Below are 25,832 nucleotides of genomic sequence, written 5' to 3'. Positions count from 1 at the left end.
AACAGCTCCTTTGCCTGTTACTTACATAGAGGAATCTCACAGCTCTGTTGCTTATAATATAGGATGTTAAGATAATGTTCCTTCCAACTAGATTTTGGGAAAACTATTCAGAAAAGGATGATGGATACATATAGAGTAGCTCCTCCCCTCCAGTCCTAGCTAGGAGTATATAACATGTATACACACATCCCACTCTCTCTCCACAAGTCTAATTTAAAGGAAAGATTGGTTGGATCATTGAATTCTAGAACTGAAAGAGCCTTAGAGGTCATATGAAGGTTGTTAATCTCTATTTATTTATTTATTTATTTATTTTTACAAATGGGAAACAGATGAAAAATAAAGTGAATTTACCTGTGGTAACACAGCCAGTTAGTGAGAAACTGTTACAAAGAAGAGAAATATTGGAGCTTCAATTTTTTTTATTTATCTAAGTCCTTAAGATTTTTTTTTTTAACATTTGTTTCATTCATACAGGAAGAGAGCAGAATCTGACTCTAGAAAAAGCAGTATACCAAACAGTAAAGAGGTTCCTTCTCATCATCCAACTGACCCAGTGGAGCTGAGGCGCCTCAATTTCCAAACACCGGGTAAGAAGGACCACTTATCTTTCTTCCAGCTCTGTCTCCCTGGAAACTTTTAGAATTCAGGGAGTAGTGTGCCTCTAGACACAAATAGATTGCTGTCCTGAATCATCGCCTTGTAGCCAATTCCCAGATGTGAATATTGATGAGATTTCCACGACTGTAGGTCTGACAGAAATTATGTTCCTTGTTTCTTACCCAGAGTGTAGGGTATTTCTCATTTTTTGTGTTTTGAAGGACGACACCTGCTGCACTGATAGGGCATAATGTATGTTAAATAGTGCTAACATTAACAGTGACACTGATCTATAAGGAAGTGTATGTCTCATCGTGTAGAATGACTGAACACATCATTTACTAAATTTAGGAAAGCAAAGATTTCTATCCCCCACACATTCTTTCCCTTTGTTTTTCATATTCCCTAAACCAAATCTCATTGACCAATGAAAATTTCTTGGTTCTTTACTTTGGGGATGCATATTGTGACCGGTAATGAGAAAGTATTCTTGTCCCTTAAAACAAAGAGCATTAAAGTGCTTCAACAGATGAAAACAATATTGCCACAAAAGAATAGTCTGGAGGCATAGTGATCTATCTTTGAGCTGTGTCTAACTCTGTTATCTAAGACATCTGGTTTCCTAAAAGAGAATCATTGAATGCCAGGCACAGAAAGAAAAGGGAAGAAAGCCTCAATAAAATAAGTGGCACTAGTTTTATATCTTCCGATAAAAAAACAAGGCAAACATGCAATTTAAGTATTGTATTCACTTACATTTTTATTATGGCCTTATACCTTAAATAAGTGGGAAATTCTTCATGTTCAGAATGTAAAAGCTGTATTAAGCCTCAATCTAATTCTGACCCAGATTTATCAAAGCAGATAGACTCAAATTACCTTGAATTTTTTAAAGACATGAGCTCTTCCACTTTGAATTTTCCTTTTTTCAAAAGATGAATATTGAAAATTAGACTATTTATTATGGGGAAATAAATGCTTAATACTGTTGTATTAAGGGACCAATTATTCATTCCAATAAGTTATCATCTGGAAGAGATGTTACTAATACTCTTATTTTTCTTTTGAACAACCATTAAATGATCAACCTTTTAAAAATTTCATTCTTCTTAGGTAGATTAGAAATCTAATTTTTAAGTTGTTAAACTAGAAATATAGACATATATATACATATACCTTCATATACATATATATATATCTTCATCAATTTAGTAAAGGGAATAGGATGTTTTTGTTCCTAAAATATCCTTTATCAAGTCCCCTGATTTTTAAAAAAGGCTTATAATTGCAAAGCATGATGGTATTAATACCGAATTGGCAAGTTATAGCTCATCATAAAAATTCTTTAACGTTAAATTATGGAAAATACAGAATACTTCAAGCATTTCCCTGGTAATGTTAATAGACCTTGGTATGCTTCTCAGTTTGGTTACTTCTAAGAATTATGAAGTTGGAAATTTACTGTAGTCATCTGGCTTTGTTGGGGAGAGGTGAACTCCTCAAAGACCCTGTCTGGTCATCTTTTAGGACTAACATGGAGTGACAGAAATAAATGAAGTCTATTTGAAAGATAGCTTCTCCCTGCCTTTCTCTTGAAGGCTTCCTGGTACACTAATTTCCCTGATCATTGTACTCCTCTGGTACAAGGCAAAAGCAACAGAAGAAGGATTGACCAGGACCCTGAAGGGGAAAGAGCTGGTTAATAGCAGAGGATGAGAGAAGCAGCCCCAGTTCAGAAGAATAAAACGGGAATCTCACAGCAAGGGTGATTGGCAGAACAATATTCCAAGTTAGCTTAAAGAAAATTCAAAACTTGAGCTAAGAAGTAGCTTTAGTTAGGATGCTCCTCCCCCTTCTCGCACTCCACTCACCATTCCCTCTTTATACACATCTTTTGGCAAAAACAACCAAATCCTAATAAGCCATTGACAGGTGAGGATTGCCAGTTGATGGAGGAGTATTCTTTCTGTTTCCCAAAGAGAATCTTAAAGATTTAATATGTCATATGAATGTAAATTAGTAATAAATTGGATTATCCATAACAAAGTGAAACATGGACAGCTTTTCTTAACAAAGAAGGGATAAGCGATGTACTTGTAAGTGTCATCCCTAGTTGTACCTGAGTATAAACCAGGGCAAAGGAGGAAGGGGGAAAAAGGGCAGAAAGACAACGATATCTTTAAAATTCACTTGAGGCACATTTTCTGATCCAGATACAATTTGGAATCTTTCCTGCTTTCCAGTCCACTTTCTCCCATTTGTTCTATGCACTTAGTAAGGTATCCACAACCCTCTGCCATTTCTCATTCTTCCTGAGTAAGCCCTCCACTCCTACCCCCTAGAATCCTTTGGTCATCTCACTTGAGTAAGTACCACCAAGTGTTGATTCCCACATATTATGTCTTGGATGTGTTCCATTTAGAATGAGAACTCTATTCAAAAGGGAGAGAAAGAAAAAGAGAGGGAAGGAGGGGGGAACAGTGAGGAGAAAGAAAGAGAGAGGGGGGTGGGGAATGTATTGTCATTGTTGCTTTATTTCTCTTAATGAATAATAATCAGAGCCCTTTGGAAGACAAAAATAAGCTTAATCCTTTATGTGTACCACATAGTTAACATGGAATATCAAGTTCTTGAATCCAACAAGCTTGGAGATAAAATTCTTAGAATGTCAACTTAATGAGGTTTTATTGCATATGCATAATTCCTGTTCGCATAAATACCAATCCCTAAATGTTATCACTACCCCGTTGTACTTATTACCATTAAGAGTAAGGAGATAATTAATATTTGAAGCCTCCTAACCTGGAAGAACATTGATTCTTCTAGAATCGATGAGACTTCAGAGTTCTACTTCAGTGGATGATTTTGGATAATGAGGTGCAAAACATCACTGCTAAAAAATAATGGAGAAATGTAAAATAAAAATAATATCTACCCTTAAGAAGAACTGGAAAGCACTTTATAATTTCCCTTAATTTTATTTCATTTAAACTATGGTAATTTGGTGAATGTAAGACATTCATCTTTTTTTGTTGCTGTCGTTCCGGTAGAGGTATTGGCCCTAGAAGGAATCATAATATTTCTGAATGCTGCCTGAATTGTGTTAAAAATGAATTTGAATATCACATATACAGAAACATAATATAAATAAAGGCTGCTGCTAAGATCCATAAGCAGGATATAACAATGTTTTCCAGAAATGCCTATTTCAATATAATATCGCAAATCTCTGGACTTCTAAACAAACATACATTCCAGCACTAAACAAAAGGATAGAGAATAGACCCAACCACTAGTGATGTTGTTTGAAATTTGTATGTGGTTTGGAGAAGGATTACTAATACATAACCTTGTCACTTATTTGAGTAATCATTGAGCTACTCTGGTAGTGAAAATGCTAATCATGATTTTTCAATTGCAAATGGATAGATGCCAAGTTAAAAACTCAATAAAGTGTTCCAGTTACTATTAGGAAAAGCATTGCTCCAAGCACCGAATGCCACATTTTCCAAAACTCTATGTCAACATGAGAGTAACAGAACACTGGTTTACATTCAAAGCAGGTTTCTCCTCTCCCCCTATGTATTTTCCATCAAAGGGGATACTTATTTTATTAAGGCTCATATGACACTAAGTAGACTGTATGTCTGCCAAATTGCATTTATTGCTTTGAAATATTCCATCTCTCACCAGAGAGATTGTTGAGATAATTATTTACAATTAATAATATGTCTACAATAATTGGTGTGTAGGGAAACCAAATTCAGTACTTAGCATGCTACCTCAAGTATTTTACTAGGTCATATTTGATTAGAATCATTAACTCAGTAAGCAAGGTTTATAAATCAGTAAGACCTTCAGGGATAGAGTGGAGGATTAAAAAAAAAAAGCCTTTATAAAGGATGCCATTGAAGGAAGTGTCTAAGTCTCCTATAGCTTCATTATAGTTTAATGTCTAGAGTTTTAACTGGTTCACCATTAAGTTTGCTACAGTAAATAAACTATTGCTATAAGTACAAGCCAGCCTTGCCAGTCTCAGGATCAGGACAAAACCATGCATATAGTGGGCATTTTAATAAATGTTTACTGCATTAAAATAGAATCATTGACTTTTTAAAAAAATATGGCACAAAACCTTTACTTCCAAAGTGAGCCAACATTCTAATGAATTGTTATTAATACATGCCAATTAAAATAATTAGAGAAGTCACTAAAAGATGTTTTGAAAGAGAAGAAAGCTCAAGCATATGGTGACCGAAATAGGCTCATGTTTACAAATATGAGATTTACATGGTGCTTCAGTTGCATGAAGAATGCTAGCTTGTCTTTTAGTTTAAAAAAAAAAAAGGAGTACAAAACGCAATAATAATTATGCTTATAAAGGGGCAGCTAGGTGGCGCAGTGGATAAAGCACTGGCCCTGGATTCAGGAGTACCTGAGTTCAAATCTGGCCTCAGACACTTGACACTTACTAGCTATGTGACCCTGGACAAGTCACTTAACCCTCATTGCCCTGCCAAAAAAAAGAAAGAAAGAAATAATTATGCTTATATGTCATATTTATAGAACCTTTCTTCTCAGAATCCAAAGGTACTTTGAACAACTTACTCATTTTCATAATATCTGTAAAGCAAAGACTTAGGCAAATAATTTGGGGAAACTAGAACTCTCTGCTTATCCTTTACTCTTGGTAATGTAAAGATTCACTCCCTGTTTCTTACTCATATTTTTAATCATTGAATCCAAATATTACACTTACTTCTTTCAGAAAATTTCAAGAATATCCCTTCTTCATTCTAAATTTACATTGTCAAAATCTCACATAAATTCAGTAATCCATATTTTCCCATTTTCTCATTAAAAAATCAATAATTATCTCTTTAGTGTGCACTTGAGACCTGCTTTATTTTATAAAGATCCACCATATCAGATTGTCAGCACATCCATTCATATAAGACTATTCTGCCTTATATATGAGGGCTCCTTTCATTAAAAAAAAAGATCAATGAGATAATTGCAAATATAACATATATTAGCATTTCATTCAGTATTTAAAATTTTATAAAATTATGTCAAATTACATTTATATTTAATAAGTTTCTTTGCTTAGTGTAATGAGTTAACTATTTTGTGATAGATATTTTTGGATATCTTTTGTTAATGTCACCTACATTTCCCTCTATAACTTAATCTCTCCATGTCCAGAAAACTATAAAAAAGAATTGGGTGAATTATTAAGGTTTTTGGTTATGAATTTGATGTTTAGACAAAGCATTTAGCTTCTTTCTGCACTATAGTCTCTGACTGTCCTCCCAATTGTTTCAGATGTAATTTCTATGAATTCTCTGACATAGTTCCAGTGGAAGCAATTTGAATAATGCAAACCCATCACAACTTTTTGAAAAATAACCCAAGAGGGGGCAGCTGCTTGGCGCAGTGGATAAAGCACTGGCCCTGGATTCAGGAGGACCTGAGTTCAAATCCATCTTTAGATACTTGACACTTACTATCTGTGTGACCCTAAACAAGTCACTTAACTGTCATTGACCTGCCAAAAGAAAAAAAGAAAAAAAATTAACCCCAGAAAAGTTCCTTTAAAGGTGTGTCAATAGTCTCATATTACTCACTTTATTCTAAATTTGGCACTTCATCTTGGCATGCATGTGACATTGATTTCATGAAGGTTTTGTCATTGGACCACATGCTCTGATCAGACCTACAAAGTATGAATCTCATGATAGATTATTGTTCGACCAGCAATCTAGTTAAAGTAATGGTACTCTAATATTTAACATGTTTACTTTTATAAGTGTCCACAACTGTTATTTTTTTATGGACTTATGGAAGACTATCATACAAAATAAAGTATTTAAAATTGAAGAATTTCTTGAGACAGGTGAACAGTAGTCTGAAATAGGTCCTCTGAACTTAATTTTTATTTCTGTCCAGATTAAATTTTCCTTGTCTGAGAATTACATGTCAAGGCCTTCTTTAATAGCATTTTCCTCTTGACTTTGTCCTCTGAAATATTTGGTAGAATTTGTGATTGTGATAATATTATTCAGCCTTTTCTTTAAAGAGAGTCTATATGGTTGCTTCTTCATTTGCAGGTGTAAAAGTTAACGGGCATTTCATTTGACTTAAATCAAGAAAGGAATAATATATCTTCAATGTGGCTTTCAGTTTTAGGAGTTGTTTTAGTTTGGCACTTTTTAGAGAAAAATAGTTTCAACTTAATTGAGCCCTTTGAATTACACCAAATCATGTGAGAAGCAATCTGCATTGAAGGAACATTGAACTTGGGAGTCTGGGTGTCTAAGCCCAGGTTTGATACTAAGTAGTTGGATGACTTTAAGTAAATCACAACCTCTCTCAGCCTCCATTTCCTTGGCCAATTATTTCCCTTTTCTGGTTTAAAGTTTCTCTCTCTGTAAAATAAAGGAGATGAACTACAAAATTTCAGAGGTGCCTCACAGCTCAGTTTCTGTGGTTCTTTGTCACTGTTGTTTCCCCTGTACAGTATATGGGTGAACTTTAAATCAAAGCAAGGGGGCAGCTAGGTGGCGCAGTGGATAGAGCACCAGCCCTGGAGTCAGGAGTACCTGAGTTCAAATCCGACCTCAGACACTTGACACTTACTAGCTGTGTGACCCTGGGCAAGTCACTTAACCCCAATTGCCTCAAAAAAAATCAAAGCAAAATAGTCCTAGAGATGGAAAGATATGAGAGATAATTTACTCCAACCCTCTCATTTTACAGACAAGGATAATAATCCATAGGAATGGGGGGAAGGAGAGGGAGTCATTTACCTGATATCAGAGCTACTAAGAGTAGATCCCTTAGTCCATTGTTCTTTCCAGTACATTACTCTGTCTCTTAGACAAAAGAAGTGTATCTTATTTTTTCTAATAGTTTGTACCAATTTTGAAATATTAATTCAGATCTATAAAAAAAACCAAACCTGTGAAGAATGCCATCCATGTAGTTTAAATTTAAATATGGGTAGAGGCCCAATACAGGAAAATAGCTTCCCTGGTGAAGCATCAAGCGTTGATCTCTCAGTCTGTTTATCCATCATCTTTCTTTGGACAGGGAAATGCTTGAACCTTTCTGAACATTGTCCTAAAAGTAATGATGTCAAACCATATTTTAGTGCATGCCAGAAGTGAATATGTTGATCGCATCGTTGATTGATTATTATGGTCTTCTACTACTGTAATACTAATTTGTTTCCCATCTCCAATTGGCTTTACTTTTTACAGCTTTGAGCAGTAATTCAGTCCCCTACGCCTCCCTGATTGGCTCTGTGTCCTCCCTCTCTAGCCAAACTACCACTCAGTCCTTATATGATAATAACTCTCTCCCACGATTCGCTCGAAAAGGTCTAAACATCTTTGTCTCTATTATTTCTCTGTTCAAGCACTGTTATGGATGTCCTCATCAGTCCACTTCCATATCTGAATAAGCCTAGAGTCTTTTGTGCCTTTTCACTTTCATACTTTCCATTGGGGGTGCTTCATCTGGATGAGATCACTTTAATTATTGTATCACTGTCACACCACCAAATCCAGTGACGTTTCTATAGCACTACTGTGTACCTTCTAAATGGGGACCTTCCAGAAAGGGGCTCCAAGTCTAATAGTTGGTATGAATATCAATGTGGGAGCTTCCACATTCAAGAAACATCATCTTTGGTTGGATCTTCCACTTAGCCCTTGGTTGACTGGCCACATATCATCATATTCATTAATACTGAAACCTCACAATGCACAGTACCACTATAAAGTAATGTATGGTTGTAGGAGGGAAATATTTCTACTACCAGAATCAAAGTGTTAGAGACAATTGATGATAGCCTTTCATAAGGGCACTATTGGGTGACATTAAAATGCAGCACAACTTTTTAAATGGTCAAAAGTAATCACCTAGTCATGTTGACGTGTACCAGGTAGACATTCCATTGAATAATACCTTCCAGAGATTCACAGTGACCTAAGCAAATTGTCAACATGACTTCCAGTTTGAGCCCCTCACTCATTCCTCTTTTTCCTTTTGTCACCTCAAAGGCTTTGCTGGGGTACACTAGTTCGGATTTTTGTAGCCAGCTGTGCTTTCTTCCTATAAGTGATGAGTCAGCAGTCCCATTCCATTCTGTGTATACTAAAAGTAATCAGGAAGAAATAAAATACAAAACATTTGGGGTCTTGGAACGGAAGGATGTGGGGGTGGAGGGAATCATCAAATATAATTGTGGATCTTTTTTTAAACAAGGAGTCCATTAAACTGGCATATTGTCAGCTGGCAGCCTGTACTAGTTGCCCCACATCTGTATCCTTGTCTCTCTTTCTCCCTCAGCCTTTCTCTTTCTCTATGCCTTCTGCCTTCATTTGCTCACTTTCTTGCAACTAGTTTTCTTATGAGCAGACAAAGATGTTTACACCTGAAGTAGATTGTAGGTATCCCTGGGGGTTGATAATGGCTTTTTGGGCCAAAGCCCATAAATCTCTTAGTGTGGCCAGGAGAACTCTCTATCCCCAATCACTGCAATCTGCTACTAGTGAAAACATTTTTGAAAGTCGAATTGTTTGGTGTCTGATTTTTGTCTCCAGTGAATTCTTGTCTGTGAACAGTGCTGCATGTTACTCTTGTTGTCCATAGCTGCATGTGAATGTCTGTCACTCGAGCTTTCATGAGACATTGACACGCAAACATTGTAGAATGTTCCTAATCTATTCAGAATGTAGACTGAAATCTCCAAACCTCTGGACATTTTCATCATCACCACCTTTTAAGTACTAGCCTCTCCATTTCATTTTTGACAAAAAAAAAAAAAGTTATGTTTTGTTTTATTTACACCATCATTTCCTTTGCAGGTTCAGGTGTATCCGGTTACGCTGGTAACCTTCATCCAAGTTAGTTTTCCTTGATTATACATAATTCACTTTTTTTTTCTTTTGTTAAAATACTATTCTGTCTCCCTTTAGGCCTTCTTCAGTGTCTGTTTTATAAGTTCACTTTTCACCATTCAATTCCATGCAATTTCCATCTCACATAGTGCAGGAGAAGGAGTTTGAAATAAGTTATTACTCAAAGCAGAAGTCGACATCAGGCCTAACTGTCTCATTTTTCTCCACCTAGCTAACCTCATTGATTCATGGCACAATAATGCTTTCTTTTACACCAGGAATGTGAGCTTGGGGATCATGCTTGGTGACTTTTCATTTGGCTTCAAAACTCATCTCTCCAGCGCATGTCCTGCTTTGAGTAACCAAACTATCTGCCTGCTTTCTCATATAAAACATCTTAACTACTTACATATTTCTAGCCATTTCTAACTATTGTATTTTCTATATTTTGGAACTGTTACCCACCTTTACATTGGGTTTTCAAAACACGTCCCTTTTTTTTTCATTTTAACAGGCATGGCTAGCCATCCTCCCATACCGATTTTGGAACTTGCCGATCATATTGAAAGGTTGAAAGCTAATGACAACCTGAAGTTTTCCCAGGAGTATGAGGTAATGCTCTCAATATCCTGATACATTGTAATATCCTCCTGACTCTCTTTCTTTGACCACATTTCTGAAAATAACTTCTTTCAGTGATTTCGTTTTTACAAATCATTAGGCAATGCTAGGACCTGTTATAAAGCAGATGCTTAAAAATGAAAATAAAATGGGTTTCCATTGATCAGGAATTTCTGAACAAATTGTGATATATGGAAGTAATGCAGTCCTATTACACCATAACTGGCAAATAAAAAATATGCTAATGAAATGACCAACTTTGAAGAGGGATTGTGCTAACTTCTGCAAGTTAGTTTCAGTCATAGAAGGTATTATTGGTTCTCATTCATTATAGATTATTTAATGGATTTGGTTAATCTTGTACTATTGGGATTTTAATGAAACACAGCCTTGATAATAATAACTTCTATTTCTATAAAACTTTGAGGATTATAAACTGCTTTCCTTTTAAGAATCCTATGAGGTAGCACAACTTTTTTTTTAATCATAAAAGTATTTTATTATTTTCCAGTTATATGTAAAGATAGTTTTTAACATTTGTTTTCAAAATATTTTTAGTTCCAAAGTTTTCTACCTCCCTTCCCTCCCTCCCCCCCAAGACAGAAAGCAATCTGATATAGGTTATATATGTACAATCACATTAAACGTATTTCTGCATTAGTCATGTTGGGTAGCACAACCATTAAGGTGCTCAGTTCACCTATGATGAAACTGAGAAACAAAGAGGTTAACTGACTTTCTCTAAGTTATAGATATCAAGTGTAAGGGCTAGGACCTGAATTCAGATCTCAAGACTACATAGTTAATGCATCATGGTCTCCAAAGAGATGTGTGTGTGTGTGTGTGTGTGTGTGTGTGTGTGTGTATAAATATATATGAAAGTGTTTCATTTTTTTTTTAAATTAGAATCTCCATTAAAAAATAAAATAGAATAGAAAGGAGTTATATCTTAGAACATTGTGTCAATCTTTCAAGGACTAAAAATGCCATAATCATAGGTAATGTTACAATTTTTAAAAATGTAGAGCACAGTACAGGTATATTATATAGGAGTTGTGTTCCCCAAAATTGTATGTCACATTTTTTTTGGCAAATCTAATTATATCTATTTAGGATTATAGAAACATAGATACAAAGATGGAAGGGACCTTATAGGTCATCTAATCTAAACTCTTCATTTGACAGTTGAAGACAATAGATACCAAAGAAGTTGAGTAATGTACTCATCACACAAGTAGATAGGTCAGAGCCAGGACATGGTAGAGGATATCTTTATTTAGAGGTAGAAAGAAGTCATTTTATGTTTCTGTGGAGTCATCAAAGAATGTTGGAATCTGATCTAATACAACATTAATTATGTTACTGTTGAGAAAACCAAGATCCAGGTAGGGGAAATGAATTATCCACATTGATATCACAAGTCAGTGACTTACCATCTTTCCATTATTCATTGTAAACATAGTGAATCTTTTTATTTTTTTATGCAGTGTCCTTTAAATCTGAATAATTACCCTCAAATTCACCTTTTCCAGTATTCACCAATACAAACCTTGAATGCTAGAATTAAGACTGGGAACTAAATCAGACCCAAACACCTGGATTCCTTATAAACAATGTCTCCTGAGAAGATTATCTCTGTTGTGGGAAACAAAAGGCTAAGTTTCCAACATTTGGATAGTAGTCACTGACTCTCCCCTTGTGAGTAGGTATAGCAGAGCATCATTTTCATGGGTATCTTGAGAACATTTTCCTCTCCCTGCAAAGCTTCAGGATCTCTGGTGTAAAGGGATGGTTCTTTTTCAGAATACAGGGTTTATTTTTGAGTAAGATTGCATTGTTAAAGCACTCTATCTTGCTTAAAGGATAATTTCCAGTAACTAGAAGCTCCTCAGTTTGGAGAAGACAATTTGTTCTTTTTAATAGGGCTGGGCACTCAGTATGGTGAAATCTCCTTGGACATGACTTCTAAAGACCTGAAGCCCACAATCACTAGTGGCAGTCATGACCTGTCAGTACAAGTCACTTACTTTCTCTCTGAGCTTCATCATCATTATACTCCCTAAAACACAGGATCATTATGAGTGAAATACCTTGTAAACTTGGACATGATTCAGGTCCCATCATTCAGTGGAAATTGACATAAAACAAAATACAATATTGGAATGTAAATTAGCTTTGGTTCAGCCAAATGGTTTCTTGCTTATCTCTTTCTCTTTGCTCACTTCTAATTTTAATGGAGCACTTAAAATGATATACTGCTAAAGTCATCCCTAGGTACTTCAGGGCTTTGGGCTTCAGGGTACAGATTGGGTTTTAGGAGAGAGAGCAAGGCCTTTGAAAGATACTGCCTCCATAAATATGAATTATCTCTTCACTAATTGAAATTTTTGCCTAATCAGCATCTTTCTATTTTTTTTTTCAGTATCTCACATAAGAAGCTTTCACTATTGTGAATTGTCTTTTTTGAAAAAAAGTACAATTACAAATCTTTAGTTGTGGAAAGCTGAGTGACACGGTGGATAGAGGGTTGGACCTTGAGTCCGCAAGACCTGAATTCAACTTTGCCTTAGAGACTTAGTAGCTTTGTGACCTGGCCTAAACAAATAACGTAACTTCTCCATCAGCTTCCTCCTCTGTAAAATAACACTGTACCCTCCCAGAGTTGTGAAGGCCAAATGAGATATTTGGAAAGTGCTTTGCAAACCTTAAATTGATACATAAATCCTATTGTTATTGGTTTGTTGTTATCCATGTGATGAATTACATGAATAGGAATTTTTATTCTCTATAATTAATCCATGGAATCATTCTCCACAGCCTGCTACTATAGAAGAAACTCTGGCCCGGAAAGAAAGAGACTGGGTTTCTAATGCTAATTCTACTATTAGCTCATAATGGAACCTTGGGCAAGTCCCTTCTCTGCTCTAAGTTAGGATTTACTTATCTAAGAAATGAGTAGATTGGACTAGATAATCTCTAAATTCCCTTCTCTAATGATCTATAGGTTTGCCTAGGTATTTGCTGCTACCACTGAACTCAACTTTGAATCTTATCAACATATAGTAGGTGACAGCACCTATTAAGCATGATAAATTGCCTTCTTCTAATATAATAACTTAAAGCTTATCATAAAATTCCACAAGTAAAGATACCCCAATGGCATTCATTGAACTAAAGATAAGGAGTACTCCTTGAAAGTTGTTATGACTTACAGTGCTAGTGATCCATGGTCTAAAGACTCCCCTAGTAGCCATTGACATGAGGTAGCCTTCAAAGGCTCTTTCCAGTCCATTATCATGATGACCTATGATTAAATGCTCAAAAGCACTCTTTCTCTGGATGCATAGACTGTGCTATAAAATAATGTCCATGTAAGTGATATTTAAGCATCATATTCATCAACAATACTTAGATTAGGGATCCCACACCATGCATTAGGTCACAGTTCTGAGCTAAGAAGGAGCCATCTTACCATCATCTGTTTGAGTGAAATAGAAGTAATTTTTGTTTATAATTCAGAGTAGAGAGAAGACTAAAAATAGAATTTTTATTGCTTTCAGATACCTATATATTTTTTTAATATAATCATTATTGAGAAACAAAATTTTACCATGGAGAGAAAACCGTCCCTCAGTCAGGATGAACTGGTTTCAATTACCATCCCTGATACATACTGGCTCTGTGATCCTAGACAAGTCACTTAAACTCTCAGTGCTCCCAGGCAACTAAGTTATAAATTACAAGACATTTTTGATAATCTGCATTCATTGAAGGAATTGGGGAGTTGTCTTCACTAATGAAATCACAGACACAGAACAACAACAACAACAACAATATGAAATCATTATTGGACAAATGCTGGGGTGGGCTGGAGTCACTTCAAACCAGGGTAAGCCAATTGTTAAATTTTCAGTGTTAGCATTTACACCTTGGAAATTAGAAAATGCTATAAATTGGGGCTTGATGTAGTATTTTGTTAGTGGACTAGATTTAAGAAAGTGATAGGGAAAATATTAATGCATACTAGACTAAAAGAGTATCATTATTTTTTTTGTGTGAGTCCATTGTAAAACATTTATTAGCTTCTCCCCTCCCCTGGATATATACTAAACCTGATGCTCCTTGGGAACTAAAATAATAGTTAATATTTTAATATTTTGAAAGTTGTTTTCATTAATCCTTAGGCCAGAATAAGAGGAAATAGGCTTAAATCGTATGTCAAAGATCTTAGGTCATATCTAAGATCTTTTTTTTTCTTTTTTTCTAACAGCTGTCAGGTATCCCTTTAATAAATGCCCATAATTCTTTCCATTCTCTTCAGTTCTGCAGCAGTTTTCATCCCACTATTTCATTTATATTTTAAAAAATTTTTATTTGTGATATATAATTAAATTCTATATATATCAGATATGATATACACATACACACATATATAATGTATATTTCTACATTATTACATTTAGATACACCTAGATATGTTCTAGTACATATGACTTAGTATTTTAAATCCTTCTTTTTTTCTTTTTTTTTATAAACAGGCAGTTTTCTTTCTTTTTTTTTTTCTAACTGTAATTACTAGCAAATTAGACACTGATATGCCTTACTTTCTCACTGAAGTTCTCCCCAGATTCTACCTCATGGGCTAGAATACACTAAGTTCTAGGGGGCTATCCAAGGGGAACACAAGCTGTGTCATTCCCCAACAAAGTGAAAAAGAAGGTTTTGAGTACAGGCCTAGAAACAAAATAGGTATCTTTCATTTGAGGATCAGCCTGATTAATACACCAAAGAAAGATTTCTTTTAGTGGAGATAGAACCTAATATTGGTGAAATAATGAATCACTAGAAAAGAATACAGTTTCCTAAAGGGGATTGTAGAATCATTTTTCCTGGTGAAGGTTGGGAGGGCAGAGATGGAGTATATTTTAAAACATTAATTTCTTTCTTTTTTTTCAAATTTTATTTCTGGGTTTTTTTTTTTTGGTTTTGGGTTTTTTTTGGGGGGGGCAGGGCAATGAATGACTTAATTAGTTAAGTGACTTGCCCAGGGTCACACAGCTAGTAAATGTCAAGTGTCTAAAACCAGGTTTGAACTCAGATCCTCCTGAATCCAAAGCCAGTGCTTTATCCACTGTGCCACCTAGCTGCCCCAAAACATTAATTTCTGAAATAATAGTGCACATTCTTAAAGGATTTAGAGAATTTCCTTGGTATTGAATGGCAAATAGTTTATTTAGGGGAAGCCATGAATTTAAGCTGTTCTCTTTCCCCTATGGAATTTTCTTTTCCTCCTAGTACTCTAGCAAAAAAAAAAGGGGGGGGGTTGCAATGAAGTAAACTGCAGACATCTTGAAAATTTTGAAATAATTTATTTCAAATTATCTTATGAATCAAAAGAAAAGTGTGAGGAAAATTGACTCTCTTTTGTAACCTGTGAGTATTAAGTTTGCTGCACTAGATAAATGGCAAAATGGAACTTTCCTTCAAAAGTACAGTGCATAGCCCATTGGCGAGTCATTGAACTGGAACTAGCTACTAATTTGCCCCAGCCTATTGCTAAGAGAAATAAGTATCATGGGAGGATGTGTGAGATAGAATTTTTTTTTTTATTAAGGTCAAGGGAAGGAGAATGCTCATATAAATGTGTTGAGACATTTTCTTCATCCCTTCAAATTTGCTTTAGTCTTTAGATCAAATAATGTGATCCGCTAATAGATGGGCAACTTTTGACCAGCATGATCATGGTTTCAGTAGGCTGGTATGCATAACAACAGCCTGGCATAGTCAAAGCATTGGGTTGAAAGGGTTTTTTTGAAAAATGCACCATGGGTAGGTATACCCATCCCTGTTTGAGGATGACAGAAAGCAGTTACCAGGACCTTCCAGAAGACTTGGTCCTACTGTCAAAGCCAAAAGGTCAAGCCAGTTTATCTATTGTTCTGTCCCATATGATATATACATATAAATATATTAAAAATATATTTATAAGTATATAGATTATAAATAATTTACTATAGATGTATTAATTATAAATATATTGTTGTATTATAAATACTTTATTATAAATAAACATATTGTTTATAAGTTAAAAATACAATATATATAAAGGTTATATACATATAAATAAAGTTTAGCCTGGAGTTTAGCCAAAGATGGAGGAGGTAGTAGAGGTTACACTTAGCGGATTTTCCAGATTTCAGTCCACTTCCATAGTTACATGTTATAATTAATTGCTTGGCAGAGTATTTATTGTTATCATTGACAAACATTGATGGAATACTTGCTTACTTTGGTGGGGCACTATGGTTGGTGAAAGGTAGATGAAGAGATATAAGAACTACTCCTTATCCTCCAAGAATGTGCTAAAGATTAGATATGTACTTTAAAATGGAAAACAATCCAAGGTAGTTTAAGCTTTGTGTCCATACACACTCTAGGCACACTGCACAATCCTACTGGTTACATTTCCTGTAGAATACAATTCCTGTATTCTAAAAGCTGGTCTAAAATTCCCAGTAAAGTTTTGTGAATAACCACACTCTGGAAACTTATTTCCTTAATTTCTGGGTCATCCCATTAAATTAATTGAAAAGCTATCACATCTGGTTATTCTAAGATCTGGATTTCAATCCCATTTCCAAAACTTAATAGGTATCTGACCTTAGCCAAGTGCCTCAGTGTTCTCTTTAGTAAAGTAGGGCACTGTTACCTATCCTCTAAAAAGATCACCAATAGCATCAAGTGTAATGAAGTCTATGCTTGGAACAACTTGGAAACAGAAGGAGATCACTGTGGGAGATTAGTCAGAATCATGATGACTACCAGAACAAATCAGGGCTAGTGCAGTCAGGTGAGGCCCTTTGGAGAAGGTAGCATTTGGCTGGGTCTTGAAAATAGAATGAGACTTAGATAAAAAGAAAGTATAAGGCATCCAAAGGTGAATGGTATTTTTTAAAAATGGAAACACAGGGATACATGAATGAGATGGAATAGGATAACGTATCTTAACTAGAGAGCTTGTCTAGGCAAATTGGGATCAACAAGGTTGGAGGGGAAACTTGCAGGTGCTAGGTTGTGTATAACCTTTAGTCTCAGTCTAAGTATTAGGATTTTATCAAGGAGGCAACAGGGACCCACTGAAGGATTTTCATTTTTATTTGATGTCTGCAAAATGATATTCTAGACACATGAGCTTACCAGCACTGTGTAGGATGGATTGGACTTACAAGTGACCAGACAGATTATTGGTAGTACCTGAATTATGATCACCTGTTTTCTGAATATACAATAGGTCAGGAGTGGGGACAGGGGTCTAGGCCTGGAAATTAGCTACTACCCTCTTTTTCCTATCCCAGTACTTTAGAGGTAACTTTCCTTTGTTCCCCATTTTGACTCTTCTGGGGAACAATTGATTTAGAGAAGGACCTTCCCTCATGCATTAAAATGCATGATAAAAATACTTGTTTTCTGTACCCAGGAACATACACACTTCCCAGATGCAGGTTGACCTAAAGACAAAAGGAACAGTTAGCCCAGTGACTTCCAAGTTTTGTAAGCCCCCAAACTCTGCAATACAAATGACTATGTAAATAATGACTCATTATTGGAGGTGACCTGTTGTTAAGGTGATTCTCCAGAGCCTTAAATGTTCTTTGGGAACCCTTGTTCCTACTGTGACATTGGGGGAGATCTTTCATGCCATCCCAAGCTGATGCATACTATATTATATGCATATAATAGATATTACATGTAATATATCCCATATCCCATATATAATATATAACGACACACACACAATACATACATACATACATATATATATATATATATATATGCATATTATATTATACTTCTAATGGTCTGATTAACTCCTGACTCAAGTCCTTTCTTGATTCTAGTGCATCCTTCAATTGACTGTCAAGGTGATTTTCCTTATACACAGCTCTGACTATGTTTTTCTCCTTTTCAATAAACTCTAGTGACTTTCCTTGCCTTTAGGTTAAAATACAATCTCTTCTTTTTGGCTCTGAAATTGTTTCAACTTTTCCCCTACTATCTTTTCACTTGTCATAACTTGGTTCCTTCTTTATACAATTTTCCCCTTCCGATACTACATGGTCCAAACAAACTGGCCTTCTCTCAGTTCCTCAAATACAGTAATTCATCTCCCATTTCTGTGCCTTTGTGCTGATCATTCCTGTGCCTGAAATGCATACCAGAATTCCTCATTTCCTTCTGGAATTACATAAAGTACCACCTTCTACAGAAATGCTGTGTTATTTCCCACCATACAACAATTGCTGGTGTCTTCCTTCCTTAAATGCCTTGTATTTATTTTGTATGTGTATACACACACACTCATACACAAATATACAGTGATCCCTTCCACATCATGACTTTCTTCATCACAGTTTTGATATATCATGGGTTGGCATAAGAAATTAAATGGGTAGTCATGGAAAACATTCCCACATTAGCTAGGTTGTGAGAGAAAACAGTAAAAAAAAAAAAGAAATTAAATGGGAATCTTGAGGCAGTTTTGTGGAAGCCACAGACGACATGCCTAGGCTAGCAGATGACACAAAAAAGCTTAGAAACTCAGAAATGCATAAAATATAGCTATAGTATTTTATAATATCAAACTTATCCATAAAACACCTTTTATGAAGTGATGGCAGCCTATAGTGGTATAGGTTGTAAACATTTCCCAAGAAATTTAGTCTCTTATTTCATTTCATCTAACTTTTAATGGACCTGTAACCTAAAATTCAATTTCAGTCAATTCAACAGATAAACATGAAGAGCCTGCTATGCTCCAGTCACTGTGCTAGGCACATTCAGAAATGAAAAATGATAATGTCTCTGCCCTTGAGGAGCTTTCTGGGGTTCAGGGAAGGGAAATGTCAGTCATGCATTTATTAAGTGGATACTATATGCCAAGAACTATCCTATGTGCTAGAGATACAGAGAAAGAAAACCTCACAATTTCTGTGCAAGGCGCTCTCTTTCTAACAGAGGTGACAGTATGCACTTACGTACAAGATATAAGTACAGTGTAGACAGAAGACCTTAGTAGCTGAGGAGATCAAGAGGGCCTTCTGTTAAAGACAGAGTATGAATAGAGTACTGAGGAGTAAGTCAGAAAGTGGAAGTGAAGGGGCAAAGGATTCCATTCATGGGAGACAGATACTGTAAATGCAGTCAGGAGATAGAGTGGTCATATGTGAGATACAGCAAAAAGGCCAAAGTGGCTGAGTCCTAGAGTGCATGATAGGGAAGAAAGTGTTAAGAAAGAAAAGAAGGAACCGGGTTGTAAAGGGCTTAAAATATCTAAAAAAAGATTTAAAAAAAATCTATGTCATATATATTATTTTACCATTTAACATATATTTAATATTAATATATGTTTAATATATTCTTATATATGAACCTGAAAGTAATAGGGAGCCACTGAAATTGATTGAGTAGGGGTCTAACATATTCAGACTTATGCTTGAGGAAAATCACTTTGCCATCTGAGTGAAGAATGGACCAGAGCAGAGACAGAACTGAGTGAATGTGACATGACACAGATGGCTGTAATACAAAGTAAAATGTAAAGGGGATAAAGGAGAGCTCTAGACAAAGTGCTTTAGGAAAAATTGAGAAGGGAGAGATCACATTCAGCCTTTAAATCTGTAATGCAAAGATCTAGTTTATTTAAGTCGGCTATGCAAAGCAGTCTCATCTTTGTCAAAAGAAAAAAGACCTCAGCAGCGCTCTAGAAATCTCTGAAGGGTATCTTTAAGTTACTGTGTTCACATTATAAAACACAGGCATAACTTCTTTACTAAACTCTATGGGTGTGAATTATCTTTGATCTTGAAGACAACCAAAGATAAAGTCATATGTCTCCTACCAGTTAGCATCCTGAATGTGCTAATAATTTTCTCCCTTACTCAAGGCAAGAATCTCTCAACTGTTGTCTCTCCAGATGATAATGAAGTCTCTTATTTGTAATGTTCACAGCATTGTTCCCTTGTCTTTCTGTTTTAATAACAGCGGGTGTTTGTTCAGTACCTTTCTCTGACAAGCTTAAATCATCTTGCTGTTCCTATCTGATTAGTCTTCACAACATCCCAGGGAGGCAAGTTGAAGAAAAGGATGTATTATTTTCCCTATGAATAATAGAACACATTGAGATCCACAGAAGAAACATGGAGAACTAGAAAGACCCTTGACTTATTCAGTCCTGTTTTGGGGTTTTTTTTTGCTCTAGACTAGACCCTATATAACTTGTTTCTCAATTTGGCCTGAGGACAGATTCCTATAGTCTAACATTTTTAACTAGAACAATAACACATATGCAGAAAATTACCACAAAGAAAGCACAGCTACTAATTTTCACCACATGACTATCCATGGGAAAAAGCTGAGGTTTTTGTATGAAATGCTAAGAAAGTATTTCTTTTCCTCATGAGCTAGTCTCACCATTCCCAATGGTAAACATTGAATTTTTCACTATATACAGGACAAAAAAAAAATGCTTTATGACCAAAGCAGTGACCACACAGCAAAGGATTGCCATTTTCCCAAGGAAGAAAGAATAGGTGGGTGGAGGGGGAAGCGGGGGGATCTTTAATGAAGTGTGGTAGAAGGCCATTTCAAATCCCAGAAGCCATTATTCTTAGGACCATATTTTGTAATCCAGATAGTATATAGAATACCAAGAGAGTCGCAGTTCTTGTTGTCTTTGTGTTATATAAAATATAAACTCTACAGGGTGGCCATGCATATAGAGGCTGAGAAAAGGCTCCACTAATCACAAATGCCATTTTTGTTTTTAATGCCTGCTCTGAGTAATGTTTTTTCTCCCAGCCTTAAGGATTGATTTTCATTTAAAAAAAAAAAAGAAACAACCTCAAAATAGTAGGTACATGGCATGTGTGCCTTTATTTCCAAAAGTTATTTATTAAGTGAGTAGTATACCCCTCCATCTCTTCTCCCATCTCATCCCACTAGTGTCCTTTGACATATAGAAGACAGAAGGAAATTTCACAAAGTAAGCCAGTTATTGTGATGCTGCTTTTATAGCACCTTCTGATTGGTGGTATCTGGTACATTTGTTCTAAACTGAGACCTTAAAATGAGAATAGAATGACTCTGAATTTCTTATTTCAGATTTCCTTGAACTCATATTCCTCATAATAGGGGGATAGGCCTCTTTGAGAGGATATACCATGTCTATTATGCAATATAGAATAATTTGTCATCTTTCAAAAAATCCTATTAGGTATACTATTTGTGTGTGTGCTGGGGGGGGGGCGGCAGTGAGGGTTAAGTGACTTGCCCAGGGTCACACAGCTAGTACGTGTCAAATGTCTAAGGCCAGATTTGAACTCAGGTCCTTCTGAACCCAGGGCCAGTGTTTTATTCACTGAGCCACCTAACTGCCCCACTATTGGGTATACTATTGTGTTAGGTTAGCAGTTAATTTGATACAGCAAGGATTTTTTTCATTCATTAGCATGGGTAATCTCTCTAACACAACAGATCACAGCCTCTTGATGCCATTAAGAGATGGTCTTTTGGCCAGAAAAAAAAATCAACCAGTGGTTGAATTTCTGGAATTCATTCTGTCTGACTTGAGCTAGAATAGTTCTTGCACAGAAACCACCTGTTCTGCCATTGGACCCAGAAGCCAAAGCAAGTCATCTGATGAGGCCTTTAGTCCTCAGTGCCTAGAACAAGGAACCCAAAAAGAGTAGATGAAATTACATGCATTAGAGATTTAGCAATGGCTTGAAGGGAAAAAAAGTTTATTATGCAAAATTTGTATGGCAATTGGAGAATTTGGCTTTTACTAAAACAATTTGTGTTTTCCACATAATTAAAGCCACCTCCTTTTTCACCCACTGTGTGAGTATACTTAATGCTGAGTATATCAGTCATAACTCCTGCTTGAGAAACTTGTAGAATTTTCCTTTGCTTTTCTAGCTTTTTTGAAGAAGGAAACAGTAAAAAAATTAATGTCCTTTCTTTTTTATATAATTTTTACTTCCCAGTGTATCCTTATCCTGTCCCTTGCCCAGAGACATCTCCAGTAACAAAGGATAAATACAAATAAGAAAGGGAGAGGAGACATCAGTTCAGCAAAGTTAACTGATAATATATCACCTTTGACTGACAGTAAAGGAAGGAGAGAGAAGTACACTTTCTCTGAAGAAGAAAACTCTTGCCAGGCTTTTCAGCTTGTATCTCTATAACCTTTTTTAGAATGTTAGACTCAATATTTTCTAATATGTATTTTTCAGTTTCCTGCAAACACATTTGTTATTAATACCTTATATCAAATCTTGTGGCCACTTCATCTAGCATAGCACTTTGTTTCTCCTAGTTTCCGAGTAATTAGGCCTTGATATGGATAATTAGATTGTTTCCATCCTTCATACTCTTCTTCAATGTGTGTTTTTCCCCCTTGGGATGGGACCAAATTCCCATTTGACAGCTAGTCAAACGTCCTTAATATTTAGAAAGGGGATTTTTGCCCATCCTCCTTTGACTAAATTCAGTGAATTTACTAAATTAAGCATCCCCTACATGTAAGATCCTGTGCTAGGTGCTAAGAATACAAAACTGACAACATAGCCCCTAACTTCAAAAAGCTTGTGTTCTCCTAGGAGCAAAAGATAATTATACAAATAAGTGATAAGAGCAAAATAAGGATGCAGGCAAAGTGTGTTATAAGAGATTTGAAATGGGATAAGAACTGGACAGAATTTATAGGCCATCTAGTTAAGTTCTCTAAGGGGGCTAGGTGGCCCAGTGAATAGAATTCTAGGCCAGAGTCAAGAAATCCTGTATTCAAATTCAGCCTTAAACACTTACTAGATGAGTGATCCTGGGCAAGTCTGCCTCAGTTTCCTCAACTATTAAATGGGGACAATAATAATAATAATACCTGGGGATGATAATAATACCTTCTTCCCAAGGTCATTGTGAGCATCAAATCAGATACTATTTGTGAAGCACCTAGTACAGTATCTGAGGCATAGTAGGCCCTTAATAAATGCTTGTTTCCTGACTTCCTTCCCCTTAATTTACAAGTAAAGAAACTTGGGTCCAGAGAAAATAGGTTACTTGCCCAAAGTCACATTTAGTAAGTGGAATAGCTAGCATTGGAATCCAAATTCTTAGTTTCTAAATTCAGCATTCCTTCTGCTTCACATTGCCTCTGTACCATCAAATTCACCTCATTTTGCAGATCACAAGATTAAGAAGCAAGTTGTTCACAGACAGGCTAAAATAATAAACATCTAAGCCAGAATCAGAAAGTAGGTCTTGTGACTTCCATTTAAGTGTTTTCCACCATTTCTGGCAGTCTGAACAATCAGACAGGTCATTTATCTGGCCTCACCATATATTTTTTTTTTTCTGTTTTAACATTCTGTGGAGCCTTACACTTAGATCTGGAGTCTTTTCCTTTATAGGAGCAGGCAGCATTACCAGTCCTACACAGGGTAGTCAGAGAACATTAGGGAGCTGGTAGAATATAATCTGTCCAATAAAGACAGAGAATGATTTTGAAAGAAGGTGAGGAGGGGCAGCTAGGTGTCCAGTGGATAAAGCACCAGCCCTTTCGATTCAGGAGAACCTGATTTCAAATCTAGCCTCAGACACTTGACACTTACTAGCTGTGTGACCCTGGGCAAGTCACTTAACCCTCATTGCCCCACCAAAAAAAAAAAAGATGGTGAGGTACTGCCAATACATTGTAGGCAACAGGGTTCCATGGAAGCTCGAGAGAACAAGGCAGAGTTCAGTTTGGCCACAATTCAGGATGCATTATGGGGAGCAAAATAAAATAAGATGGAAAGAGAACCTTATAGGAAAGTTCATTATGGATTGTGTTAGAGGTTGTACTCACAACAGTGAAATAAAAAATCCATTACAGTATTGAAGTATCTCTTTCCAGTATCTCATGATCTAATAAGATGACACTGGGTCTTGCAGATTAGGAATCTACTTGCTACCAAGGGTTTCTACTCTAGTCTTCATGACAGCTTGTCCAAGAACCAGTCTACAGAAGTCCAAAGAGGCTCATCCCCAGAAGGCTTTGTCACTTAGTGATGAATTTTTTGGCCAAGAATGTTTTTGACCCATGAAACAGCAACCAAGACATAGGATGCAGTCAAAACAGACAGTGTCACAATTTGCAAACCCAAATAAAGCCTATTTTCAGTAAAATAGACTGCCCTGCTCTAGATTATCACACACATTTGCACATGAATGCACACACACTAGTATAAGAGAATAGCTTGACTTAAGTGCATTTAGGCTTTGGCTTTGTCTAGTGCTTGAAATTACAAAATTCAATCCAGATAGAAGAATTACAAAATAAGTGACATTGGCTTCTGTGTTAGAAACTGGTTTATAAGGAAACTGAGGAAACTGCATTATGTTGGGTAGGCAGAACAGCGAAAGAAACAAGAAACGAAGGGTGGGGAAAGAATTCGTATATATTTAGCCATAGCTTTGTCAGAGGTGCTGTATATCATTTTCATATTCTTAAATGACATTTTGTGGTTGGTGGTTGCAGTTAGCCTGAAGTTGTGACTCCAAGATTGGAGAAGTTGAAGTCATGTTTTGCAAGGTGGCCCCTGGCTACTCAAAATAAGCAGGTAGATATCAACTCCAGTGGATAATATTTGTAATGAAAGGAAAATTCATTCCTTGAAATAAATTAGGCTTCACAAATCTATTAAAGGGATGGCATCTGACATTTGCTCTTTGGATTTCTTTTTAAAGCACACATTCATATACATGAAATCATCTTCAAAGATTTTGCCAATGAATTTAGTGAAATAGTTGCCAGAAATCACAAAAAATAAAAGGACACATCAGAGTTGCCAGACCATTTGCCCTTTTTTTGGCTTGGCAGTGGAGTACAGGCATGCTTCATGATTTAATTTCTCCCATGATCCCTGTACCATTAACCTTACATTTTATTCAGGTTTAAATGAATGATTCAACGCATTATTTAAGGCATAGTCTCATGAGTTCAACAAGATAACATCTAATATTCATGCTATTTGAAGAGAATTTCAAATAATAAACCCTGAGATACCACACATACCCCAGTCCAAGAAAAATTGGGTTTATATAAATAAATATAAAATTTCTTCTCATGGCAAATTTCCATTTTAGCATGATTTTTTTGCAGTGATTCTTCCTCTTCTCTGTGACCTTGGGGTAGAGAAATCATTGTAGCAATTGAGAATCAATGAGTAAAGTTAGCCAAGAGTAATGCATATTTAATGCTGTATGGTATCGAATTCATATAGATAGGTAATCTTGGCCCTTACTTTCAACCTTGTCCATGCTGGAGAACTGGAGAAGAAAAAGCAAAAATTTTAAAAAAAGAACTTCCAGTAAAAAAAAAGCCCTGGGGACACTTTCGCTCATTGATGTTCTCATTTGTCTCTTGACATCAATTCTCAGACAGACCTTCCCCAACCTTTGAGAGAAAAATTTCAGAGTTGAGCTTTGTGACAGCAGTTCTCAATCATGCAGTAATGTTTAGGAAAGATAGAACCCCAGGATTTTGAAAGCTGGAAAGGACCTTAAAGTTCACCTATTCTATAATATTAAGTAATTTTGTAGATGAAGAGACAGAGGGTCAGAGAGTGAGTTCAAATAAGATCATGAAATGACATAGCTGGAAGA

At 35.9% G+C, this 25,832-nt stretch overlaps 1 protein-coding gene across 1 annotated transcript in view; it reads left to right on the top strand.

Moving 5' to 3' along the window:
• PTPRD (protein tyrosine phosphatase receptor type D) overlaps window positions 1-25,832 on the top strand; it is a 2,680,207-nt gene that overhangs the window by 2,527,179 nt on the left and 127,196 nt on the right. Inside the window, 3 exon segments of the mRNA XM_043972034.1 lie at window positions 478-590; window positions 9,474-9,512; window positions 10,021-10,118. Coding sequence (XP_043827969.1) covers window positions 478-590; window positions 9,474-9,512; window positions 10,021-10,118 — 250 coding nt within the window.

Source organism: Dromiciops gliroides, chromosome 1, assembly GCF_019393635.1.
Source record: "Dromiciops gliroides isolate mDroGli1 chromosome 1, mDroGli1.pri, whole genome shotgun sequence".
NCBI lineage: Eukaryota > Metazoa > Chordata > Mammalia > Microbiotheria > Microbiotheriidae > Dromiciops > Dromiciops gliroides.
This window is presented reverse-complemented; position numbering and strand designations above follow the sequence as displayed.